Source organism: Capra hircus, chromosome 1 (genome assembly GCF_001704415.2).
Source record: "Capra hircus breed San Clemente chromosome 1, ASM170441v1, whole genome shotgun sequence".
In the NCBI taxonomy this organism is placed as follows: Eukaryota; Metazoa; Chordata; class Mammalia; order Artiodactyla; family Bovidae; genus Capra; species Capra hircus.
In genome coordinates, this window is record NC_030808.1 from 110,154,625 (window position 1) to 110,168,652 (window position 14,028).

Sequence of the window (14,028 nt, forward strand, 5' to 3'; positions counted from 1 at the left end):
TTTTACAAGAAATCTATTCACCACAGTTTTTATAAATTAATATTCCATTTTCTTCAATTAACCCAGGGAAGAAGAGGGTCACTTCTGGGTCTGAGCAGTAGTTTCCTTCATCCAGAGGAGAGTTGCCACTAAAACAGAGCAGGTTATCTTGGGAAGAGGAGGCTCAGAGAGCGATAAACATGCTTTGATTTTTTAATTAGGGAGTCAACAACAACAAAAAAAAAATCAAGAGAATTCACTCACAAAATCTGGACTTAGGACTGCTCTTGAAAGACTGTAGCCCTGGCAAGTTGGGGCTTGCCTTTCAGCATTCCCCTGCTGATGGTCCTGGGCCACCTGGGAGAGTAACAGCAGTCATAGGGTGAGGGGAAAAGGGGAGTGGGGGCAGGAGCCGGGAAGTAAGGGCATGTCTAGGACAGGACTGTCCAGAAGAGGAGGAGGGGGCCTTAGGTGAGCCGAGGCTACAACTCCCAGCGCATGCTCCATTGTCCCATTGTCCCAAACAGGACTGCACTTATAAAACACAAATTCAGAGATTAAATTATTATTAAGAATTTCAAGACAGCATTAAGCCTGCAAGGTTTGTATGGGGACCTATGATACCACATTCACGTGGCTGGCCCTGCCTATTCACAGTGAGCTACTGAAAAACTACCATATCCCCTGTACAACAAAGTGGAGGCTGTAAGTCTCATTTAATGCTAATTTACATAAATTCTTAATGAGTTTATTCAAAATATAACTTTACCACTAGGCCTTGGTTAATATATTCACAAAAAAGACACACACACACACACACACACACTCTACTTTCAGGTCTTATGAAAACAAGGGAACCTTGTCAAAACCTTATATTTTGTTTAGTAAACATTATTTAAGAAATTATGGACGTCTGATATGTAAAAAATATTTCCCCTTCATTCAAAATTAAAATTGAAAATATCTGCAACTAAAAGGGATAGACTTTAGTTGTTGGTAAAATTTAGGTATGTAAAACACATCATTATCATTTGTTGGACATTTGAGGTATTAGAATATCTAACCATGTTAATTATTAGTTATGTAATTTATGCTGTTTTAAAAATACATTTATTTAGTAGGAAAAATTCCATACATAGCTAGATTATATTCTTATATAATTTATCTCAGTCATTCATTATGGAGAATAGCCAAATCATTCTATCTAAAAATAAGCTGTGATGACCATGAAGAAATCTATAAGAGTTAGAAACATAGTGTTGTCCTTTTAGGAGGAAATAACCAACATCTACAGTTTCAAATCCATTAAATGATGATGAATACCATAATGACAGACCTTCATTTGTAGTTCTTCTTGTTCTTTCTTATACTTTTGGATTATTTCTTGGTGTTTTTCCTTTTCAATATTAAGTTCCAGTTTAGCTTCTTCCTTAAAGAGAAGAGCTTGCTCCTGAAATTCAACCAAATGTTGGGCTCTTTCCTTGGTAATTTCAGCTTCAATCTAGAAAATAGCATTTAACATACATATTATCATAAATAAATTTAACACCATATTATCATAAGTAAATTAAGCCTATTTTCAGACTCATTTTTTTCTCCCAGGTTTGTTGATATAATTGACATACAGTACTATATAAGTTTAAGGTGTACAGTATAAAGATTTCACTTACATATATCCTGACGTTATTATCACAAAAGTTTACAGAACATCCATCATCTCATATAGATACAAAATTAAAGAAATAGAACTTATCCTTGTGATGAGAACTCTTAGGGTCTAATCATTTAAAAATTCTAATTCTAACATGAATTTTTAAATTCTAATGTTAAAAAAAAATCTGATTCAGAACTTGGACCAGAGAAGCTGACCTTGGGTCAAATATCTCCAGATCTTCTAAGACTTTTAAGACCTGTAAAATGAGTAGAAAAGGTAGGACAATATAAGTTTTCAGAAATGCTAAAAGCTTAGTCTTCTGTACATTTATAGTGTAAACTCTGTCCTTTGCCAGCAACCCTATAAGGAAAAAAAAAAAAAAGAAGAAAAGATTTTGAGGCTCTCACACTAAGTTCTGTTGAAAACTCAGAGTGGATACAAGGTATAAATGCTGATTTTTAAAAAATGAGCCTTTCTTGATGGAGACCACAGACAGTTTTGGAGTCATAGATTATCATTCTAATGAGATTGAGGCCAGAAGGATGATTGAAGGAAAACATAGTCAGTGATGCTTGTATCCAGATTTCTACTCAGAACCACAGTGTTGGAAGGGACCTTAAAAATCCCCTAGTTCATTTTCTCAAGCTTCCATGAATTGTGGAAGGATAAACAAAGGCTTTGGACTCAGAGTTTAAATCCTGGCTCTAAATCCTGGCTCTGCCACTTTAGCTGTGTGATCTTAAATTGTGACTGTAACCTCTCCTGGTAGGGTTATAACTGATTCCCTTGAGGGTTATTATGAGGATTAAATGAGACGAAACATCTGTGTAAAGCTCTTGCAGGAGCAGGAATTCAACAGTCAGTGGAGATTACTTCTACACTCTGACTTCAATCTCTACCATGGACTCTGCATCAAATGATTATCTGCTCTATGCATTGACACCACCAGAAACCATAACTCACTCCTTCCCCAGCAGGCACTTCCATTTTCAGACAGCACTAAGCATTAGGAAGCTTTTCCTTTAGTTGAGCCAACATCTCTCTCCCTGTGGTTTTTAGTCATTGGTTTTGGCTCTGCCTACTTGAGCAAGAGAGAACAAATCCATGAGTACTGGAGTCATTTACGCCTGGGAGTTTATCTAGTGGATTAGAGAAGGGATCCCAGTGACAGGTTGGCTCTAGATTTACATTGTGCCATTATAAATTATTTAGATTATAAATTCTAAAACCAAGTAAAAGCATATAACTTGGGAGAAAAACTGTCAAACCTGACTTACTATGACTGTGATTCTCAAGCCAGTAAGAGGAGAGAGGTCAACTTGAATTTCTCAAGGGAACACTAAATCTGGGAAACAGAAAGCTCGCTAAGGAACTTTGCAGGAAGCCCTTTAAATTACATAAAATGCAGATAGAAGACCAGCCTCAGTATAGGGTCAGTGGGGCTTATTGCACTGGTCATTTGCCTCAAGGCAAAGCACTTATGCTTATACTCACTGCACCGGAGTTGTTTTGGCTCTTTCAAAATAAGTTTCTAGATTGTTTGGAGGAAAGAATACCGATAATCATTTAGGCACATGACAGAATTGTTCAGATAAGTTGTTATCAGATTGCGAAAAGCAAGGAAAGCCTCAGGGCACTTACGAGAAAAAAGGCAGATGTTCTTCTGAATTTCAGTTACTTTTGTTCTTGCCTCCTGGTAACCATCTAGATACATCATAGGTGTCTCAAACAAACTGTCTGTACCAGAGATCTTGATACAATCCCCCTACCCGTTCCTTCCTCAGTGCTCCCTATCTCAGGATGTGCGCCACTGCCCATGGAGTTATTCAAGTCAGTAACTGGAGGAATTGCCTTTCACACTTCTCTCTCCTTTACCCTCCACACCTAATCCACCATCAAGCCCTGCTCATTTTGCCTCCAAAAGATACACTGAATCTATTGATTTCTCTGTACTTCTTACTATCACCACCCTAGTTGTGGTCACCACCACCTCCTGACTTGCCTCCTTATTTCTACTCCTGCCTCTCTCCAACCCCTGATACACAACAGAGTGTTCTTCACAAACTGTACATTGAATTCTTTTACTCCCTCATGATGGCTTTTCACTGCATTATAAAATCCAAACTCCCAATCCAAACTCTTCTACTAGAACACCACCAGCCCCTATGACACCTTTGCAAGAATCAACAAAGCATACCTTCCTTAGATAAACACAGCCTTGGGCAGGGCACAGGACATGGTGAGCAGAGCTCAGGCCTGGTTTCAGCTCCCTTCTCTCCCCTGGCCTATGCTATTATTATTCATGGCACAAGCAGGATACCACGTATGGCAGCCCTGGACTTCTCCAACCTGACTTTCAAACTGTATTTCCCATTTGACTACTGTGCTCTAGCCATGCTGGAATAGATAAGAACACGTGAAAAGAGGAAATCAAATACAAAACATTCATAAAACTTTGAGTTAACAGTCCACAAGATACTTTGACACTATTTTAAAAAAGAGAGTAAATAAACATTTTTTTGAGAAGCTAAAGAAAATTTGTGCTGAGGTACTAAAATGTCAAGTGTTCAAAAAATTTTGCTTGTGTAGTTAATTGGTAGAGCCAAATAGTTATTTTAGGATAGAAAGACATCTTTCAAAATATGGACTCAAGAGAAGAAGAATGTGCACAAATGAGGTGGGACAGGACAAACTGTAAATTAGGTGACAGAAGGACTTCAGAGGAACTTTTTAAAACAGAAGTTCTCTAAATTATGAGGAAAAGGTCATTTTGCAAATCAGCAGAGTCCCTTGAAGATGAAACAAAGGATGCATTCAGGGAAGGAAAGAGGGTGGCTGACTGGCTGAATGAGTAGAATGTTCTGTTCTACCTGATCCAGGAAGAAAGGGCTCTTTGCCTCTGAACTATTCCTTGGAATAAACTAGTATAGGTAAGGAGAGAGGGAAAAAGAAAGGAACAGACAGAGGGTGGGAAAGAAAAAGCACTACAGATAGACAGGAGAAGAGTGATATACTGATTTGATTTTTTAATTTGTACAACCTGAGAAAGAGAAGCAAAGGGATGAACTTCAGGTGGAACTTCTAAATATTTAAGGACACTGCAATGGCAAGTCAAAAGCCATCTGAATGTGTTGACTCTGTAGCACAGAGAGATGACACTACCGGTTCCTTCAAGACCTGAAGAGTCTGAACAAAACGATGAGCCCACCAACAATGACTTGCTTAAGCTGGTATATTGTCATTGAGAAGATGAATTCATGTGAAATTGTCATGTTTATGTTTCCTACATGTTGATAACAGCTATTTGTTTACAAAAATCTTAGATGGCAGGACTTATGTTTATGAAAAATACATAAATTAGGTGATGGTGCATACATAAAATATGAACTGCTTTCAATTCAGTTCAGTTCAGTCGCTCAGTCGTGTCCGACTCTTTGCGACCCCGTGAATCGCAGCACGCCAGGCCTCCCTGTCCACCACCAACTCCCGGAGTTCACCCAAACTCATGTCCATCGAGTCGGTAATGCCATCCAGCCATTTCATCCTCTGTCATCCCCTTCTCCTCCTGCCCTCAATCCCTCCCAGCATCAGGGTCTTTTCCAGTGAGTCAGCTCTTTGCATGAGGTGGCCAAAGTATTGGAGTTTCAGCTTTAGCATCAGTCTTTCCAATGAACACCCAGGACTGATCTCCTTATATAATAGTAATTCTGATAATCTGAGGAAATTTTAATTTAAAAAAAGCATGAATAAAAATATGAGCTTAAGAGTTAGAGAAAGTAAAATCAGCTGTTGTCTGTGTACACATTCCAGCTTTTAGTTCATGTGTATCTTCCTCTAGCTCAACTGTCTCATTCCTGAAGGGCTTCTGAAGACTTCAAAGCATTCTGAGTATATTGTTCTTTAAAATCCTTTTTGTACTTGTGTTGAAACGCATAAATTAGTGTTTTATAATATTTGTTTCTAATACTTATGTGCAAAATGCTGTCTTTTCACTGTTTCCCAGGTGAGATCTTTCTGGTTGATTCTGATATCATTTTCTGTTTGTAGGGAAAGAGCAAATTATCCAAGACGGTGGTGGTCAGGCTCTCTCACCATGTCCTTTCACTCTTGCCCCATGTTTTGTAAATAATGATTATATAACAGTTGAGCTCACTTATAGCACTGCGCATGCATGCCACAAGGTACTCACTTGGCCACTGGCTACCTTTGTTCTGTAAGCATATATAAGCTCCACCTGAAAAAGCCCTTGCAGTTACATTTTAGCTGCGTTATGGCGGTGAGGCTGTGTTATGGCTGTGACGGCTGGGTCGACGGCAAGAGGAGAGAATACAGCGTATCTGCTGCTAGTGCTGCTGTGCCAGTCAGGAGAAAATAAATGTGTTTGCAATTCCTACGACTCCATGAGTTTTCTTCCGGCTTCCCTGCTTGTGCCTTGCCTAGCATGGGTTCAATGAACACTATGCATAGTGAGATACAGTGAGACAGTGTTCATGGAGGCAGACACCATGTTACAACATAATCACTTATTATTTGATGATCCCTTTAAAACCAAGAAAATTTCAGATGTCAAGTAGAAATCAGACCACTTGTTTATATTTGATGTACATTTATCATTAAACAAAATATTAATATACCTCCTGAAAATGATTATGAGTGAGTGAAAATTGCTCAGTCATGTTGGACTCTTTGCAACCCCATGGACTGTAGCCCACCAGGCTTCTCTGTCCATGGAATTTTCCAGGCAAGAATACTGAAGTGCATTGCCATTCCCTTCTCCAGGGGATCTTCCTGACCCAGGGATTGAACCCAGGTTTCTGGCATTGCAGACAGATTCTTTACTATCTGAGCCACCAGGGAAGCCCAAAAATGATTCTACTATTTTCTAAAAGTTAGAAACAAATTGTAATTGAAAACCAGTATTTCAGATTATTTCTAAATTAACCACTGAATAACTATGTTATAAAAGTAGATGACTATTCAAACACTAGACTTTGTAATTAAAAATGCAAATGCTAAGGAATCAGACTAAGTATTGAAGTCCTGCCAAGAACTGAGGAAAACTGAGGACAGAAGAAGAGAATGTTCACTGAGTACTTCATACAAGCTAGGTTGTATGGTATAGGGCTCTTTTCCTCTACTAACTCATTTAATTCTTACAACAATTCTGAAAGAACGTATAGTACTTATTGTTCCCACTGTATAGAGTAAGAAATAGGCTCAGAGAAATTTAGTGCCTTCACCAAGATCTTAGAGCTACCATGAGGCGGGGCAGGCTGTGCACTCAGATGTCTCTGGTGGGCTCCATAGCTCAGTGTGGTGAGTTTTCCTGGGCACCTTGCTTCCCAACACATTTACATGGCGCAGTGGTTAAGGGAATGGAGTTGGTATTGATTTAGTTCAAAATATTGGGAGATTTTTTTCCAGATAACTTTCTGTTAATGAATTCTAATTTAATTCCATTGTGGTTAGAGAAAATTCTTCGTATGGCTTGAATTCTTTTTTTTGTTGTTGTTGTTGTTCAGTCATTCAGTAATGTCTGACTCTTTGTGACCCCATGGACTGCAGCATGCCAGGCTTCCCTGTCCTTCACGTCTCTCGGAGTTTATTCAAAGTCATGACCAGTGAATTCTTTTAAATTTTTTAAGACCTTTATTCCTAGTATATGATCTACTTTAATAAATGTCCCATGCACACATGAGGAGAATGCATATTCTGCTGTTAAATGAAGAATTCTATATGTATCAATTAAGTTGTATCTGTTAATATTTTTAAGAATAAACTATTTTACTATTTTCCATAGTATATATCCTTAATGGTTTTTCTGGGTATTGAGAGAGAGCTATCGACATCTCTGACTCTAAAGATTGGTCTATTTCTCCTTGCAGTTCTATCACTTTTTGCTTAATTTTTAAAGTTCTGTTTCTAGGTGAAAAAATGTTCAGGGTTAAATGTCCTCTTGGTGAACCAACCCCTTTATCATTACAAAATGACTTTCTTTATCTTTGGTAATATTCTAAATACTCTGATTTCTTTCTCTGAACTCTATTTTGATTATAATGTAGCAACTCTAGCTTCTTTTTCAATCCATTACTTTTGGCCTCTTTGTTAAAATATTTCTTTATATAAAAATACATTTCTTATAGGCAACATACAGTAGAATCTTTCATTTTTATCCAACATGACAATCTGTCTTTTAATGGGGATATTTAGATAAGGGCTTGGCAAACTATGTCCCACAGACTAAACTTCAGCCATGCCCATTCATTTGCATATCATCTGTGGCTGCCTTTAAGCTACAGGGGCAGAGTGGAATAGTTGCAACAGAGACTGTACGGTCCAGATACCAAAAATATTTACTAATTGGACCTTTATAGAAAAAGTTTGCTGATCTCTGGTTTAGACCATTTATATTTAATTCGATTATTGATATGACTAGCTTTAAATCTTTCTTGCTATGTGTTTTCTGTTTGACCCATCTCATTGTTTTCCCCTCTTTTTCTGTCTTCTTTTGCATTATTTTAAAATTCAATTTCCAAATCTTTGCTAGTTTATTAGCTGTTACTCTTTGTTCTTCTATTTTTGTAGTTGGTTTAGAGTTTACAGAATATATTTTTAACTTTATGCAGTCTATCTTCTACTGATATGTCACTTTATATATTATATAAGAATCTAAATATTCTCACTACCAAAACAACAGATAATTGTGTAAAGAATGTGTTAACTAATCTTATTGTGGTAATTATTTTGCTGTATATATATGTGTATGTGTGTGTGTGTGAGAGAGATCATCATGTTGTACATCATAAACTTACAGAGTGTCACATGTCAGTTATATCTCCATAAAGCTGGGGGAAAAGGGGGGCTGTGGTGGTTGGTTAGTGGATATAACTAGAATGAAAGGATCCCTTCCTCCTTTCCTTAGATCTTCTGCCATTGTTCCCTACTCACCAATCCCAATCAAAAGTTAGAGGGTCCAGGAACTATTACTCTCATCCATTCAATTCAGGCTTTGGGGATAGAAAGCAGGGTTTCAAGGGTGCAGAGTAGCTCTAGGGGGGCAAAATGCAAGGAATCTCACTCAACCCATGCAGCAGGTGGAGAAATTCTCAGAGAGAAGGGTAATCTGCCAGGAAGATACCCCAGAAGGATCCACTGTACTTCCCAGCTCATTGTCAGTTTGCTCACCTGTTGCCCTATCTCTTGGCCCTTCTCTTATCTGGGAACTTCAGGGGATATTTGTTATTTTCCTTTTTTTGTAGTGATTCATTCTTCTCCTACTATCAGTCAATATGACTGAGTGGGATTCTGTCTTGCCAGCTGTCATGGTTGGTCCAAGACTGAGTGCATGGTTCAGTTAGAATCTGACAGCCACAGTCAGTCTCTTGCTAAGAATGTAGGAAAGTGATGGGAAACATAGCTGCTCCCTTTTTGCCATCAGGAGGGACAATCCTGAGTCTGAAAAAGAAGCCAATCTGGCAGAAAACCAGCTTGAGAGCCCTGAATCCAGCTGTGCCTGAAGGTAGCTCACCACTGAACCCTGCAGTTAAGACAGCCAATAAATTATATTTTCACTTAAAACAAAGAATCTTACAACAGCATACTTCATCTCTCCCTTCCCAGCTATTGTGGTATTGTTGTCATATATTTTGCTTCTACATGCTATAGATGTCATATTAGATTATTAATTATAAAAATAGTCAATTATAAGGAAATTTAAATGATAAAAATATCATACTTATTCACATTGCTACCACTTCTGGTGTTCTGCATTCTTTTGTACAGATCCCTATTTCCATCTGGTATAATTTTCCTTCTGAATAAAGGACTTTTAACGTTTCTTAGAGTGTGGGTGTACTGGTGATACATTTTTTTCAGCTTTTTCATTCTGAAAGATCTTTCTTTTACCCTTATGTTTTGAAAAATGTTTTCACTTTGTATAGAATTTCTAAGTTAGCAGCTCCCACTGCTATCCCCTCACCCCTGCCCAACCGTTCTTTCAGTACTTTCAGCCCCGCTATCTTCTTGCTTACATTGTTCATGATTTTTAGAAAATCTGCTCTCATCCTTATCTTTGTTCCTCTATATATGTCTTTTATTCTCTAGTTGCTTTTAAGATTTTTTAATTGACATTTTTGAGCAACTGGATTATAATGTCTCTTGGTGTACTTGAGCTTTATTGAGCTCCTTGAATCTTCTTATTAAACTTTAAGTTTTTAGCGATTATTGCTTCAAGTATTCCTTCTGTCCTCTCTTTCTTGTCCTATGGGGTGTCCAATTGTACATATATTAGGCCACTTGAGATCTCTAGTCTTTCCCATTCTGTTCTTTTCCTCTATTTCTTTGCATTGATTGCTGAAGAAGGCTTTCTTATCTCTTCTTGCTATTCTTTGGAATTCTGCATTCAGATGCTTATGTCTTTCCTTTTCTCCTTGGCTTTTCACTTCTCTTCTTTTCACAGCTATTTGTAAGGCTTCCCCAGACAGCCATTTTGCTTTTGTGCATTTCTTTTCCATGGGGATGGTCTTGATCCCTGTCTCCTGTACAATGTCACGAACTTCATTCCATAGTTCATCAGGCACTCTATTTATCAGATCTAGGCCCTTAAATCTATTTCTCACTTCCACTGTATAATCATAAGGGATTTGATTTAGGAGATACCAAGGGAACACTTCATGCAAAGATGGGCTCGATAAAGGACAAAAATGGTATGGACCTAACAGAAGCAGATGATATTAAGAAGAGATGGGAAGAATACACAGAAGAACTGTACAAAATAGATCTTCACGACCTGGATAATCCCAATGGTGTGATCACTCATCTAGAGCCAGATATCCTGGAATGTGAAGTCAAGTGGGCTTTAGAAAGCACCACTACGAACAAAGCTAGTGGAGGTGATGGAATTCCAGTTGAGCTATTTCAAATCCTGCAAGATGATGCTGTGAAAGTGCTGCACTAAATATGCCAACAAATTTGGAAAACTCAGCAGTGACCACAGGACTGGAAAAGGTCAATTTTCATTCCAATCCCAAAGAAAGGCAATGCCAAAGAATGCTCAAACTACTGCACAATTGCACTCATCTCACACCTAGTAAAGTAATACTCAAAATTCTCCACACCAGGCTTCAGCAATACGTGAACTGTGAACTTCCTAATGTTCAAGCTGGTTTTAGAAAAGGCAGAGGAACCAGAGATCAAATTGCCAACATCCACTGGATCATCGAAAAAGCAAGAGAGTTCCAGAAAAGCGTCTATTTCTGCTTTATTGACTATGCCAAAGCCTTTGACTGTGTGGATCACAATCAACTGAGGAAAATTCTGAAAGAGATGGGAATACCAGACCACCTGACCTGCCTCTTGAGAAATCTGTATGCAAGTCAGGAAGCAACAGTTAGAACTGGACATGGAACAACAGACTGGTTCCAAATAGGAAAAGGAGTACGTCAAGGCTGTATATTGTCACCCTGCCTATTTAACTTCTATGCAGAGTACATCATGAGAAACACTGGGCTGGAAGAAGCACAAGCTGGAATCAAGATTGCTGGGAGAAATATCAATAACCTCAGATATGCAGATGACACCACCCTTATGGCAGAGAGTGAAGAGGAACTAAAAAGCCTCTTGATGAAAGTGAAAGAGGAGAGTGAAAAAGTTGGCTTAAAGCTCAACATTCAGAAAACGAAGATCATGGCATCCAGTCCCATCACTTCATGGGAAATAGATGGGGAAACAGTGGAAACAGTGTCAGACTTTATGTTTTTGGGCTCCAAAATCACTGCAGATGGTGATTGCAGCCATGAAATTAAAAGATGCTTACTCCTTGGAGGAAAAGTTATGACCAACCTAGATAGTATATTCAAAAGCAGAGACATTACTTTGCTGACTAAGGTCTGTCTAGTCAAGGCTATGGTTTTTCCAGTAGTCATGTATGGACGTGAGAATTGGACTGTGAAGAAGGCTGAGTGCCAAAGAATTGATGCTTTTGAACTGTGGTGTTGGAGAAGACTCTTGAGAGTCCCTTGGACTGCAAGGAGATCCAACTAGTCCATTCTGAAGGAGATCAACCCTGGGATTTCTTTGGAAGGAATGATGCTAAAGCTGAAACTCCAATACTTTTGCCACCTCATGTGAAGAGTTGACTCATTGGAAAAGACTCTGATGCTGGGAGGGATTGGGGGCAGGAGGAGAAGGGGATGACAGAGGATGAGATGGCTGAATGTCATCACTGACTCGATGGTCGTGAGTCTGAGTGAACTCTGGGAGTTGGTGATGGACAGGAGGCCTGGCATGCTGCGATTCATGGGGTCGCAAAGAGTCGGACACGACTGAGCGACTTAACTGAACTGAACTGAACTGAGGCCACTTGAATTTATTTCACAACTCAGTGATGCTCTTTGTTCTGAGTCTCTTAAAAGAGATAAATCTCATTGTATAGCTTCTATTGCTTTGTCTTCAGATTCATTAAACTTTTCTTCTGGAATGTTTAATTTTCCATTAATCCCATCCAGTGTATTTTTCATGTCAGATATTATAATTTTCATCTCTATAAATTCAGGTTAGATCTTTTTTATATCTTCTACATCTCTTTTTAACGTGGTCAATTTTTCCTCTAGTTTTTGGACATAAAGAATACAGTTGTTATACCTGTTTTAATGTCCTTGTCTGACAATTCTAACATCTGTGCCTTTCTGAGTCAATTTTTATTTGTTGATTTTTCTTCTCACTATGAGTTCTATTTTCCTATTCCCATGCATGGCAATTTTTTCATTGGCTGCATTGTGAATTTTACTTTGTTAAATGCTGGATATTTTTGTATTCTTATAAATAATCTTGAATTCTTTTCTGGGAGCAGTTAAGTTTCTTAGAATCAGCCTGATATTTTTTAAGGTCTTCCTTTCAAAATTTGTTAGGCAGGACCAGCTCAGCATTTAGTCTAGGGCTAATTATTCCCTACAATTCATGCAAGACCCTTCTGAGAACTTTACCCAGTCCCCTGTGAATTGTTGGCTTTCCAGTCTGGCTGGTGAGAACAGACATTATTATTGACATCATGTAAGTATTTGGTACTCTTATCTCTAATCCTTTCAGATTCATCTCCCTGGCTCTAGGTAGTTTCCCCATATATATGCACGGGTCACATATACATAATGGGGATTCTTTGCAGATATCCAGCATTCTTTCTCTGGGCAGCTCTCTTCTGAGAACACTCAACTGTGAATTCTAGCCACATAGATCTCCCCGGACTCTTAGGTAAGTCTCCTCAACTCAGAATCTGCCAAACTCCACCTGGATTCCTACTCCCTCTACCATAGCCTTAAATCTATTTCAGGGTCCTAAGTTGGAGTAATGATAGGGGTTACCTTGTCTGTCTCTTATCTCTAGGAATCACTGTCCTTCACTGCCTGATGTCCAGAGTCTTGAAACCATTGTTTTCTATCTTTTCTCCAGTGTTTTAGTTGTTTCATAAAGGAGAGTAAATCTGGTTCCTATTAGTCCACCTAAGTCAAATACAGACATGTGGGACTTTGTGTTTAGCTCTCAGTTTTGAAGGTGGAGGGGTTGTATCAGTTCTCAATTCCTGGCTATATAAACTTGGCAAATTATCTAACTTCTCCGAGTCTTATTTTTTCTATGTGCAAATGGGAATAATAATGTTAGAGTGATTAAGATTACATTGATGAAAAGCATTCAGCACAAGGCTTGACATATAGTAAACATGTTAATAATGGAGACTATATTTGATGCTGGGAGGGATTGGGGGCAGGAGGAGAAGGGGATGACAGAGGATGATATGGCTGGATGGCATCACCGACTCGATGGACGTGAATTTGAATGACCTCCAGGAGTTGGTGATGGATAGGGAGGCCTGGTGTGCTGCAATTCATGGGGTCGTGAAGAGTCGGACACAACTGAGCGACTGAACTGAACTGAACTGAACTGAACTGAAGGGTTTAAATCAGATGATCTTTGCAGGCTATTCTGATCTAAAATTTTATGATTTTATTAATTCAATTTTGGAAATTATCAATATATGGCACAATTAAAAAAAATTAAAGTATACCCTCAATATTCATTTTAGCCATACATTTATTATACATAAAGGAAAATTTATATTTTTTAAAATGACAACTTTATTCCTGTAAAATTTTATTTTATAACTTGTTTCTCATAAATTTGATTAAAAGGACACTGAAATACATTAGGACTCACTAGGTCATTTGTCTCTTCTATTTTAAAGAAGAATTTGAGATTTTCTTTGCCTCCCCCTTTAATGCTGGAATTGATAATTTTTTGAAGTAAACTTGTTCTCCCATTCATTTAGTGAGGAAGTAAGGTTTTCTTTGTTTTAATCATTGGTTTCTACAAGCTCTATGTATTATTTAAAATGAGGTCAATAG

At 38.2% G+C, this 14,028-nt stretch overlaps 1 protein-coding gene across 1 annotated transcript in view; it reads right to left on the reverse strand.

Annotated features, from left to right (window-relative positions):
* The window catches only part of LEKR1 (leucine, glutamate and lysine rich 1), a 199,498-nt gene that overhangs the window by 23,469 nt on the left and 162,001 nt on the right, over positions 1–14,028 (reverse strand). The window contains exon 9 of the mRNA XM_018050376.1: positions 1,316–1,480. Within this exon, the coding sequence (XP_017905865.1) occupies positions 1,316–1,480 (165 nt within the window). The remainder of the gene's footprint in view (positions 1–1,315; positions 1,481–14,028) is intronic.